The sequence below is a fragment of the Pundamilia nyererei genome, unplaced genomic scaffold (assembly GCF_000239375.1).
Source record: "Pundamilia nyererei isolate P.nyererei 1_Seehausen unplaced genomic scaffold, PunNye1.0 scaffold00101, whole genome shotgun sequence".
In the NCBI taxonomy this organism is placed as follows: domain Eukaryota; kingdom Metazoa; phylum Chordata; class Actinopteri; order Cichliformes; family Cichlidae; genus Pundamilia; species Pundamilia nyererei.
The window spans coordinates 746,755-759,886 of record NW_005187502.1 but is presented as its reverse complement, the minus strand read 5'-3'; the positions used below and the strand labels follow the sequence as shown (position 1 = coordinate 759,886).

Sequence of the window (13,132 nt, the reverse complement as noted above, 5' to 3'; positions counted from 1 at the left end):
GTTGGTTTACAACATTAGTTTGTACTTTATACACAAATTAGAGTTACTGTGTGGTACTTTTTATGATTAGAGTCTCCCTTTCCCACAATATCACACAAATTATACTTTAAATACAACACTGCTGATATGCACAAGTGTTTCTAAAAGTAAAACTTCCTTCACCCCCATAATTGTCGCCAATTACCACGCTCATGTTTTTTTATAACTTAAAGGTGATATGTCACGCAAAACTTTCTTTGGAAAAACATCTTGAAAGTGCATCTTGCAAATACTGCTGCCTTTTATTTATTTATTTTATTTTTTACAGAATACATTAAAAAGATTGCTGCTAAACTTACGCTCACGCCACTTCAAAAGAATAAGCACAGCAAAGCAGAGAAAAGGGTCAAATTTCAGGGTAACACTATATACACGCACTGATTTTAAAAAGAGCTCGCTACTCTTCTGACAGGTGAGCATAAAGAAAGGATGACTTTTTTATAGGATTTTTAATCACTAAAGGGTAAAATAAACTTCTACAAGTACCTTTTTTTGTTTGTTTTTTTAATTTGGGTCAATGTGCCTGCAGGATTTTACACCCTTGCCTGCATCGCACACATTACATCCTGCAAACACCTTCTTTCCTGTGTGACAACAGCAGGACTCTGCTCGCCTGGTTCCCACCTCCAGTCTAACTCCACTACCTGTCCCTCGCTGCTAGGCATGCACTCAGTTTGGGTCAAAAAGCCACATGCACAGAAAGCATTTGTGCACGAGCCTTAATTTTCACCCCAGCGTGTGGATCCCACACCCGGTGGCACTTTTCAATTAGACAGAACGGAAAGGCAAAAGCTGGGTGTGATGCTAACGACCTTTGTGGCAAAACCCTGACTGTCGCTGTCACAGTAAGCACATGCAGGAGATTTTACTTGGCTCCATATTTCCTTCTTGCATATTTCCTCTTTCCTTCTTTCTTTCCTACTTTTTTGTGTAAATGAGACGGCTTCTTTGATAGTTCTCTATTGCTTTACTTGGTAGATCTCTATCCCTTCACCTTTAGAGGGCAAAACACGGGCATGGATGGAAGGATAGCATGAAAAAAAAAGCAAAAAGTAGAGTGAAGAACTCATCTACTTTGAGCATGGAGTCAAACAGAGTGCTTTATGTTCACCACCTGCTGACTGCAGATACAGCTTTTTGGCCATGATGTGTTCATGCACGTGTGAAGCTAACGCTGACAGCATCACAGAGCTGCACGGCTTACTGAAACAATCCAAGAATGGGACTACCTGGAACTATTGATCAGCTGAATTGCACACCAAGCAGACAGTCCTGAATGACAGCCCAAAATACTACAGGCAAGATCACAGCAAAAGTGTCCACATGATCAATGTAATGGCACTATACTAGCTTAATAGCACCTGTCTCCTGTGTGAGCATGTCTCTGCTGTTGCCATGATTATGATTCCTATAATTTCATTCAATTGCACCAATTACCCCAGAGACTCAAGGCCTTTTCCTCGTGTTTCAGAAGAAAGGCAGCCTGTGAATATGGGGTGTAGACTAGAGAGCCAGGTTTCTGATCAATACTTAAGGTAAGGTGAGATAAGGCATCTGAGGAGCATTGCAGCTATTTGCTCTTTTTTTTAACAGTACACAGAGAGCACGACAACAACAATCATGGCTTGGCAGAAATATGGAGTTTACATTTTCACTGAATTGACTTGCTGCCATCTGCAATAACTCGCAATCACAGTCAGGTCTTAATTCTTGAGCAGCAAAACCATTCCATCCCATTTACCTCTGTGTCTCGATTCATTTATAGAGGCGCAGGCAGCGTAATGCAGTGGAGCATCAGAGGAGAGTGCTTGATTTGGTTAGAGAGTTCCTTTGTTTGTCTTTTAAGAGATGGAATGCCTCAGAGTTTTGTCTGTAATCACCGTTTGCTCCAAAGGGGAATGCACAGCTCACATCAGTGGGTAGAAGCAGCTGCAGAGGTTCTGCGCGAGCGTGTAGTTCTTTTTAGTTTGTAGGTAATGCACTAAGTGCGCCGCACCATATCCCAAACTCCACACCTCTGGCCTTCATGATTCAGAAATTTAGCAGGTTAGATGCACTCAAAATCAAGTTGTCAGTCAAGCCCTGGCGGCTGTATGCTTGCTGACCTTGCTGAGCCAATCTCGATATCTGTCGCCTAACCACAACTGTCACATCTCACGCACCAGGCAATATGTCTGAGCCCCATATGAAATAACAAGCAGAAGAAGATGGAGCAAAAACAGCTATTCTCTGTCTAACCCGCAGACATTTACCATCAACACCGATGAATGCACTTCACTGTGACAGCTTCACACGTGTTTTCACAACACTATGCGTTGCCTTCATTTAAATTAAAGTAGGTAGCTGTTGTCTGCATGGCAGATGAATTTACGTGTGTAAGATTATGTCAGGAATATTTATGCTATTTGCCTCCAAAGTAAATAACGACACTGCTGACATTAAATCATTTCCAAGGTCATGAAGGGCCGTGGATAACAGTAAGCCATCGGCACTTATTTATGGACAAATCAGAGAGGACAGTGAAGCATCACTTCTTTTTACAGAATTAAAATGACATGAAATCTCTACCCTGGCTTTTTGTATTCTTACAGATGCTCACGCATTATTATGGATTGTGATTAGAGTGTGACGTCAGTCTTATCCTGTTTTTTGCCATCCAGGATCTGACTTCCTCACTACACTTCAGGCGTTAACCCCCCACGAAATCAGCATGTACACGGGAGAAAACTAGACACGGTTTTGCACTGGGAACCATCAGCTGTGATGACTGTTAACAAGTTGATTTTCTAAGTCATCAGTACAGAGCACACATTTCTACATGATTACATTAGCACTCAACACTATAGTTCACAGTTCTGACGTTAGTGTTTTGACAAAAGTGGTCACAGACTGACAGACGTTTAAACATGAACCACTGCACTCAGTTCCTCAGCGACAGAGTGAGCAATCAGGAACAGTTTCCAATTACGACGCCCACTCACAACTAAAATAATATTCATGGGGCTGTCGGGGCAAATGAAAATAAAGAAGAAGATAAATGCATCATCTATCAACATGTCTTCAACATAACAACAAGTTTCAAAATCAAGAGGGAATTGGGATTTCCCAAGTGTAAAGACAGGAGACTTGTCCAAGAAGAAATGCTCAGAAAAAAAACAAACATTTTCAGCTTGCGTATGAAAGGATTTTGGCTGGACAGATATTTTCCACTTGTATTGTATTTTTTTTATTATTATTAATATTAATAAAATAAATAATCTAAGAAGATGCACTATATGGACAAAAGCACATTACACCTACAGAAGCTGCTCTACCATGGAAACACATACCTCGAAGCTCCTAGCACACTTTTGTGCTGATGTTAAGGCCAGAGGAGGTTTGGAACTGGCAACTTTTATGCACTATGAACTTGAGCACTCAGTGACCCCGCTCTCTAACATTACCAGGTCTGCAAATTTGTGGCAGTTACAGGGTGATTGGGGAATATCTGATTTTATAAAGCTGTAGCAATGGAACAGAAAACAGCTGAATTCAAAGAGGCGTGGCCTAATACTTTTGTCCATATGGTGTATGCTGTGGGTTTTAAGTATCCAATATGGTGCAACATACAATATGAGGTGTCGTTCAAGGACAATGTGTGACTGTGATTCATTATTATCAGGATGTCCAAAAAACTCGCTGAAAAGCCTTCAGTTAATCCAAAATGCTGCAGCAAGAGTACTGACAGGGACTAGAAAGAGAGAGCATATTTCTCCTGTATTAGTTTCTCTTCATTGGCTTCCTGTTAAATTCAGAATTGAATTCAAAATCCTGCTCCTCACATACAAGGTCTTAAATAATCAGGCCCCATCTTATCTTAGTGACCTTGTAGTACCATATCACCCTATTAGAGCACTTCGCTCTCGCTCTGCAGGCCTACTTGTTGTTCCTAGAGTATTTAAAAGTAGAATGGGAGGCAGAGCCTTCAGTTTTCAGGCCCCTCTTCTGTGGAACCAGCTTCCAGTTTGGATTCGGGAGACAGACACTATCTCTACTTTTAAGATTAGGCTTAAAACTTTCCTTTTTGCTAAAGCATATAGTTAGGGCTGGACCAGATGACCCTGAATCCTCCCTTAGTTATGCTGCAATAGGTGTAGACTGCTGGGGGATTCCCATGCTGCATTGAGTTTTTCCTTTTCAGTCACCTTTCTCACCCACTATGTGTTAATAGACCTCTCTGCGTTCAATCACACTTGTTATTATCTCTGTCTCTCTTCCACAGCATGTCTTTTATCCTGTTTTCCTTCTCTCACCCCATCCAGTCGCGGCTTATGGCCGCCCCTCCCTGAGTCTGGTTCTACCAGAGGTTTCTTCCTGTTAAAAGGGAGTTTTTCCTTCCCACTGTTACCAAAGTGCTGCTCATAGGGGGTCATATGATTGTTGGGGTTTTTTCTGAATGTATTATTGTAGGCTCTACCTTACAATATAAAGCGCCTTGAGGCGACTGTTGTTGTGATTTGGCGCTGTATAAATAAAATTTAATTGATTTGAATGGAGTACCATATTTATTGTAGCACTTCTTCGGAGCTACATGTCTTTTCACAGCAGCTGTGTTGTGTTGCAAAAATAAATAGGAATAAATGTTACTGCGCAGTAGACTTAAATAACAGAATTTTGTCAGTTTAAAAGATGAAGACATGTCAGAGAAAGTAGACATGGGTTAACGAGGACGTGACTCAGAGGCAGCCCGAAGACACAGAAGAAAAGGAAATGGCATATTCTTGCAGCGAGACAAGCCGAGTCAAAGATCTGAGACCCAGCTGAGCTTTAGCTGTGATAACTTACTGCTTTAGCACCTACTCCGCCCCCACCTCGAAAACTTTTCCACTTGGCTCATTTGACTCCCACTCTTCAGAATGAGATGAGAGCTACATACCCTTGAGGTTTCAATCGCCCAAAAAAAAAAAAAACATTTCCATCAGTGCCCCCACAGTTTTGCTTCTCATGATCAGAGCAGTGTTCTGAAAAACCTGCACTGGAAAAGCCAGTGGAATAAATAAGTCAAAGTAAGAGAAAAACCCAACCAATTTGAAAACATCTGATTGGGGCTGGAGGAGAAAAGCATGATGAAAGAGTGGATAAAAAGAAAGAAGAGGAGACAGAGGGAGCGAGAGTGTCAGGGGCAAGCCCTATTGATCTGAAAGCTTAATTAACCATCAGATGCTTCTGACACAGTCTCTGATCTTCTATGATCAGTGGCAGTGTGGCACCACTCTTGGGGTGGGGATGGTGGGGAGGTTATAGAAAAGAAACAGGAGAATGACTGAGAGAAGGGCAGAAAGGAAGAAAGAGTAGATCAGTGATAGATTACAAATTCACTTTGCAGAGTGTACAGAAGGATGACGGGGTGATAGGTGACAAAGGAGAAAGACTAAAGACAAAGAGATCATGAGGAGACAGTTGATTGGGCAAGGAGGAGACAAAAGGGCAAGAAGCATAATATGGATAAAGAAGATAATGTGAGGGAAAAGCGAGTTAAGGAAGGTGAGAGTGAAAAAGAGGTGTAAAAAGGAATGAAGGATGAAAAATGCTGTAGATACATTTGCCTAAACTTCATCATTTCCCAGAATAACGCCCTCCCCACACTGATGCAGTCACCTTCAGCTTCTGCACGCACGCATATGAGAAAGGTCTGCTGATACTGAGATGACAGCAGTGATTACTCGAGGATTGAATTGCCAATTCTAATACATCTGAAGAGCCGAGATCTCAGCCTGGTGATGTCATCTGGGCAGAATGGAAATTGACCCAAGTGAAACCAGTCAGGAGCGAAGTGAAGGTGGGGAGGATTGAGTCTGACATTAATCCCTGGGAGGTTTAAAGAGTGAAACAGCACACCTTGGAATGTGATGTGGGGGGTGAGGGTGTGAAGGCGATGCATTTCAGAGGTGCTTTGGCTAATGTTAAAATTGATCTGGGCATGTCAGAAAATACATTCAGTGTACATGAGGTTAACAACTCAACCCGAGTTCCCATCAGGGTAAATCAGGAGAGCTTGGCCAAAAAATAAATCCAATTTGTGGAGTAATTTCTATCTAGCAGAAGGTGAAAGAGACATAAAGGTGAAGAAAGGGAAAATGAAATAAACGTGTTGACATGTTACACTCACCAATGCGTCCGATCGTATTAGCTCGTGGAGTGGAGACGCTGTCTGGGCCCTCTGTGGTTTCATAGAGAGTGTTGGAGATCCGTCGTTCATGGCTCTCCAGAATAGAGTTAAGAGGATGCTCCAAAAATGAAGGGCTGCCAGGGACTTCCTACATGGACCGGGGAGAAAAGACTTGCTTACAACTCATCAGACAGACAAACAATCACACTGCCTAATCTAAACTAGTAACGTGCAGATTTAGGTTTCAATTACATTCTAAATCTGTGACTTTTTTGGATCATGTATTGTATTTACAGTATTCGTAAACTGAAAAAAGAAACTGAGTCAAATTAGTATTTTTTTTTGTTGTTGTTGCTTTTTCTCATCAAATACAGGACAACATGCTAACAAGCGTGAACAATCAAATGCTGCAATGCTAAGATGTGATAAAGAAGGAGCTACCAATCACCATCTTAGTTTTAACCAGTTTTGGGTGTAACACATTCAAAGTAACACTTAACTGTAATGTAACATGTTACTGTACTAAACTGAGTAATTATCATCATAGTAGTTACAATTATGTCATTACTTGAGTTACAAAGGTTCTTCGGTTATCTGTACACCACTAATAGAATGGAAAAAAAAATTCCTCCTGCGCACTTATGCTACATTCAGCTAACACAACTTCAGCACTTTGCGATCATCTGCACAGACAGCATGCTAACGCTAAGCTAGCCCAGAATCCGGAATTTTGTGTTTGCATGTGGAACTATAGCATATGGTTTATATTACATGACAACATGTTTCAAGTCATTTTACAGAGTAACGGCAAAGTAATATAACAAGTGATTTAACAAAGTACTTTTTCCATCAAGTAAATAAATACTCTACTGAATAACTTTTAAGAAAAGCAACATTGGTTTTAGCATATCAGTGTTCGCTAACTAGCTAACTAGGATTAGCAGGAAACACAAAGTGCTATGTAGCTATGTAATACTTCTGCAGGTATTTTGTCATTAGCAAACTCTGATAAGCACTAAATTTTTTTACTTGATATTAATGCTAAGATCTCCGCTCACATTTATCATAGAAAGATATTTCATTACATAAAAACAGCCAGAAAGGAACAACTTGTGCTTTAAACAATACATTTCAATAAAGCTGTAGGTCATTTTTTTTAACTATAGAAGAATGTAAAGTGTAAGTATTATTCCTTCTATTTCAGTTTGTGAATATAGGATTACAAGGTGATACACACATGGTGTTCACATAAAAATGGGTCAGTAGAATGGATCCCAGTGCTGTGCCACCAATACACCAAAAACATAGAACCGGTGCTTCAGTATCAATCTCAGGTTACATCTCGGTATTTTCTGCTTCAGCAGTGTGAAACGGGTCGTGCAGTAGTCAGAGCTGGATAAAGCTCAATGGATTTCCCATAGGCCAATAGATAGCTCTCTCTAACAATGAGCCCTAGTAAATGGACCAGTGACATTTGCCACATGGTCAATGTGCTGCACTGGTGGTTATTGAGCCCACTCACAGTCAGTGTATGTCAGTCTTGACAGCTGAACATGGTTAGTGGATCGTCTGGGACCAGTGTACACAGATATTCTTGAGTATTCAAGAGCCAAGAGCCTGTCAAACGTGGTATTTAGGATAGAAACAACCAAACCAAGAGTTTGGGAGTAGATAGGGAAAAATAAAAAGCAGATAGAAGAAAATAAAACCTGGGTATTAACCTAATTTCTCACAGTTCTTTATAGCAGCTTGTGGGCAGCCAGGGGAATCCACTGGAAAAGAACTCTCTGTACAGGACCTATTACAGATAGCTCCCTTGCAGCTAGACAGTCCAGCGTGGCTCAACTCTATACTCTAAAGCACGCTTTAAACCAAGAGGCCCCAGCTAATATTGATGTCTCACAACACTCTGCTGGCTCCCGGCCAAGAAAAAGGGGAGTAAAAATGTAACAACAAGAGCAGCAGGGAGACAGAGGAGCAGGATGGAGACGAGGGGGAGAGAAAAGAAGAGGATGTGCTGCTGAGGCTTTTGTGAACAAATGACAGGTTTTACAAAAAAAAAAAAAGGGGGAGAATTATTGGGTGTGGGAGCTGCGGCCCTGGTGAATTGTGGATGCAGTAAAAATCACATCCTTGCGGGAGCTGTGCGTCCTGGGAGATGCATACCGGGGTAGAAGGACTTATCGGCTGTTTAATATAAATGAGAGGTTTAATGAGGTTGAAAGCACAAGACTTTATCGGGACAGCGTGTTGATAAGAGAAGATGTCGGAGTGAAGCGTGCACGAGTGCGCGTGAAACAGGGGTGGGGGGGCTGGGTCAACGCAATTACAATCAGAGCCGCGGCCACTGCCAGCCTTTTAATAAAAAGCACGTCCCTAGATGATTCAGACTCAATAAGGTTCAAATTGTTGAAATGAAGATTTATTTAACTCGCTTTTCTCTCCTTTATTCAGCCACTCTGCACTTTTTAATCTGTCTCAGATCAGCCAGAGACTTGTCATGAGCTTGACAGAATTAAGATGGAAGGTTTTGGGTAAGAGGTAGGTGGAAATATGTGGAAAGATTGGAACAGAGAGAGCAGCTAAGGACCAAAGTGATATGAAAACTATGTACAGAAGGCACTGAGTGGAATAGATCTCAGAAGGAATACCAAGTCCCCTCTATCTCTAAGAGCCGGACAGGTTTATGTGAAATGTATTTACTGGCTTCTATGGCAAACAGACATTGGAATAAACATAATACAAAGTCAAAATTGCAGCAATTTAATCTTTGTGTATTCAGTATTAATTAAATCTGCTTCTGTGCATGCTAATGCTTTAGCTCCGGCTGCCTCTGCTAACACACTTGTGAATATTTAGTGGTGCAGGTTTCTACGAAAAGCTGTGACACGTTCATGCACAGTTTGCCACCAACTAATATTCCGTTGTCAAGATATCCTGTTGTGATGGGCAATTCTGGAAACATTCTGATAATGAAATGGAGAAAGAAAACTGCTTTGTGATATCACAGCAAGCCGATTTATTCTAACATCAATTGGGCAACTTGGCGAAGACGCCGATTTCTTTATTTTAATTTTTGGGGGGGTTTTGTTTTTTCTAAAGGTGTGCTTGCTCCTTTAAGTCTTTCAGTGATGTTTAGCCCTTTCTTACCACCGGGTCTCATCATATTATCACGTTTTTAATGTGTTTTAATCTAGTCATTTTCAGAGTGGATTATCGTGTTGACAGAGGGAGAGGGCAGAGCTCTGCGACTTACACTGAGATCGGGAGCTGCTCCCCTCCCGCTGGACTCGCTAAACATGCATGTGCGTTTGTGTGTTCAAGGCAATGCTTTAATGTGCAGTGCACTTGCATATCTGCGTGTGTGTGTGTGTCTGTGTGTTCTAAATACATCTGTGGGAAGTGCAGACTTGTGCACAAATGTTGTTTTTTTTGCCTGCACATCAGCATCTCCCTGACCTTGAGTACTCAGTAAGGGAGAAGAAGCAGTGTGTTGACAGGCATGGTCTTAAGCTGTCAACCAAGGCTAATAATATCTAGTCCATGGCCATTTCCTGGCCTTCTATCCTGGTCTCAGCCTGTTGCCGGGGCCCTAATCCAGTCAACCTCCACCATAATGCTGTAATTACAATTCTTAAGCTGCTGCATCCTGCCCCAGGCACAACTCACCTCTCTGCTGGCTAGATATACCCCACTTTCATTAGCTTCTCACATCCACCTAGAGCCTTAACCTAATGCTTGTGCCTCCCAAAGTGGACTCGCAAGTCTTTTAGGACTTCTTAGCAAAACTTCAATTTCACCAAAGTATGACACAGATAGAAAACCAGCACAGCAGTGAGGTATGTGAGAATAACACCTGCTCAGGTTTAACTGTTAAGCCACTGCTCTGTCTCCAACTGCAACATAATAAAGGTCTTGTCTTGTTGCCTAGCGAACCATCTATCACCACAAACTCCACCTACAGGCTGCACTCAAATACTGTGAGACTTTAAAGCTCCTTCCTCTCACACTGGATGCAGCAAGAATAGAGGAGAATACATGTCGTGGTTTTCTGTTACATATATTTCAAGCATGTATGGAAGTTGTGCAGTGCCTGTGAGTGCTGTCCACTTGAATGCTGTATGAAAGCAGTTACAGCAAAAGTTTCATAGTAAAACAAAGTAGTTTTGTACTTGAAAAACAAATAGGCCCTTTTCACATTAGCTGTTTTGTCATGCAGTCATTGGAGGGTAAACACAGGTGTAATTATTAACATTAATTAGATCGGCAGAGGCCAAGGCCTGGTGCTGTGATGGCTCACTGGAATGGTTAGGAAATAATAAATAAAACAGCGTTAATTAACTGGATTGTTTACATTAATGTTTACCGTGTTAGGACGTGTCAGAATGGTCCTTCAGTGAACCAGCAAATTAGCAATAAAATAAATAAAATTGTGTCATAATAAGCTGTCAGTGTGTCTGGTGATGAAAATATAAATTGCAGGTTGGTACATGGAGGTTTTTAGCATTGTGTTTATACTACTTAAAGTACAGGCAACAAGTGTTCAGAGACTTAAATTTAACAATTAGCCTTAACACAATCTTTCTGATTGAAAGGTGTCAGAATACACAATGCATTGCAATTTGTTCCGTATGGGTGCCCATGCTGGGCCCTGTCGACCGCTGAAAGTGCCAACAAAGGTCACAAGATCTGGATCATGGAACAATAGAGCAATCATGCTTTCTTTTATATCAAGTGCAAACTCAGGTGTGTGTGATGCTTACTTGGAAAGCCAGTGGAGGCAATGTGATGTTCTGGGCAATATTCTTCTGGGAAACCTTAGGTCCTACTATTTATTTGGATGTTACTTTGACACGTACCACTTACCTATGCAGACTGTGTACACCTTTTCATGCAAACAATATTCCCTAACGGCTGTGGCCTCTTTCAGCAGGATATTGCACGTTGTCACAAAACAAAAAGCATTTGACAACGAGTTTAAGGTGTTGACCTGGCCTATAAATTCGCCAATTCTCCATGACAAACTAGTCTATGGAGGGCCCACCCCACAACTTAAATCATCTGCTGCTAACATCTTGGTGAAGAAACCAGTCCATGCCTCGATGGGCCAGGGCTGTTTCGACAGCAAAAGGGGAATATTAGGCAGGTGCTGTCAACTCATCTGTCACAAGAAAAAGGTAGGGTTAGATGAAACTAAAGATCTCTAGCTCACTAGCAGTCCAACAGAAATGACAAAACATTTGTTGTTTTTTAAAATGATCGAAGCTTTTACATACTGTATTTACACTTAACATTCTCCTCACACACATTAATAACTTTTTTGTAGCTCTACGCTGAAAACCACATGATTACTCATACCAAGCAAATAGGCTTCCATTGACTTTTCTTTTATTCAACAGGATTTATAACTGCGGGTCACAACCGGTCTGCACATTTGTCAAGTTCAATAGCAGTTCAAGAATCTCATACGTAACTCATACCCGAGCACTATGCTGTGAAGTGAAAGGCGTACATCTGTGTATTTGTATTTGCATACAGTTACACATGTTGCTCAACAATACTTGAGTTTTCAGAAACTAAGCACACACTTCACCTCCACAGTCCTCAGCCATGCCCAAGCAGCCCACTCAACCGCTAGATTCAATATATTATTCTCTCAATTGGTCCTATTGAGTTTCCCCTGCCGCTCCTAAATGAGTTAGTCCTTAGAGAGCAGGCCGGGAATGAGGGCCCGGCAGCGCTGGAATTGCATTTCTGCTGCTCTGTGATCCGCTTTTCTCAATTTAGTCACTGTGCCATTGCAAACTCCATCTCCCAGAGTGCACTGCTCTGTGCCCACACTTTATCCCTTCCCATGAATCACTCCCATTTGCTATGACAACAGGTGAGCTCTAGTTCCTACATGTCACTATCTAACTTGAATTCAATCAGTCCATACGAGTGGCCAGAGGGTTGGTCAACACAAATTTCCCTCCCTTACTCCTGCCTCTTTTGCGGGGCCAGAATCTCATTGTCTTAAGGTCTCTCCCAGCAGTGGTCAGCTCAATACTAATAAAACCATAATTTACTAGGCTGGGGCTCTGATTGATAGCTCTCTCAAGGCTCTATCGATCAGCCCTTCTCTCATCCGACTGAGCGTCTTTTGTTAGGACCAGCCACTTCCTTCCCCCTTGTCTCTTTGCATAAACCGTCTCTTAGTGACTAACAGCAATACTATTGGAATGGATTACAAACAGGCCTATTGGCATGCTGAGGACATTGTTTCGGTGCTCTTTCACTTACAGAATCAGCTGTTATATGTAGTCTCTTCACAGATTTAATTGAGTTACTATGGCTATGAGTCCTTATGACGCAACAATGTTAAGGTGAAAGCATGAAGTAAAGTCTGCGCCACATTCATCTCACTTCTGTGCCGTCTTCTATCTCTTATCAATAATAAAACAGTGTTTTTAGCTAGCCCATTACTGTCTCTGGCCACATTCTCCAAATAAAGACAAGAGTCATAGCAAACAAACCAATTTATGAAGAGGTGAGGTCATTCTTGCTGTTGCTCAGCAGAACCCTTTCATGAGAAAATTGCATTAATTGGATTCAAACCAATGTGCGTAAAACAGACAATGGCTGAATATACTGCCTCTTTTGTGTATTTGCCATGCGTGCTTCCCTTCTTTGGATACAACTGAATAAAAGAAGTTGTGAAAAGATCCAAATTCGTGCAAATAATAAAGATCTTTTACAAGAATACAAGCAGCCTAATAACGTGCCCTTAAACTACCAACATTATTAGCATGTTAGAGGTCAAAGAATCTAAGCGACCTCTGTAGGCGTAGCTGCAAGGCTGAACCTGGGCCCTATTTGAACAGAAGTGCTGATCAATAGAGCACAAACACAATCTGACTTCCAAGATTAGTATGTAATGATTGCATAATATGCAAGTATGCCAAC

At 41.5% G+C, this 13,132-nt stretch overlaps 1 protein-coding gene across 1 annotated transcript in view; it reads right to left on the bottom strand.

Moving 5' to 3' along the window:
• Positions 1-13,132, bottom strand: part of LOC102205917 (partitioning defective 3 homolog) — a 346,721-nt gene that overhangs the window by 131,797 nt on the left and 201,792 nt on the right. The window contains exon 15 of the mRNA XM_005740561.1: positions 6,188-6,335. Within this exon, the coding sequence (XP_005740618.1) occupies positions 6,188-6,335 (148 nt within the window). The remainder of the gene's footprint in view (positions 1-6,187; positions 6,336-13,132) is intronic.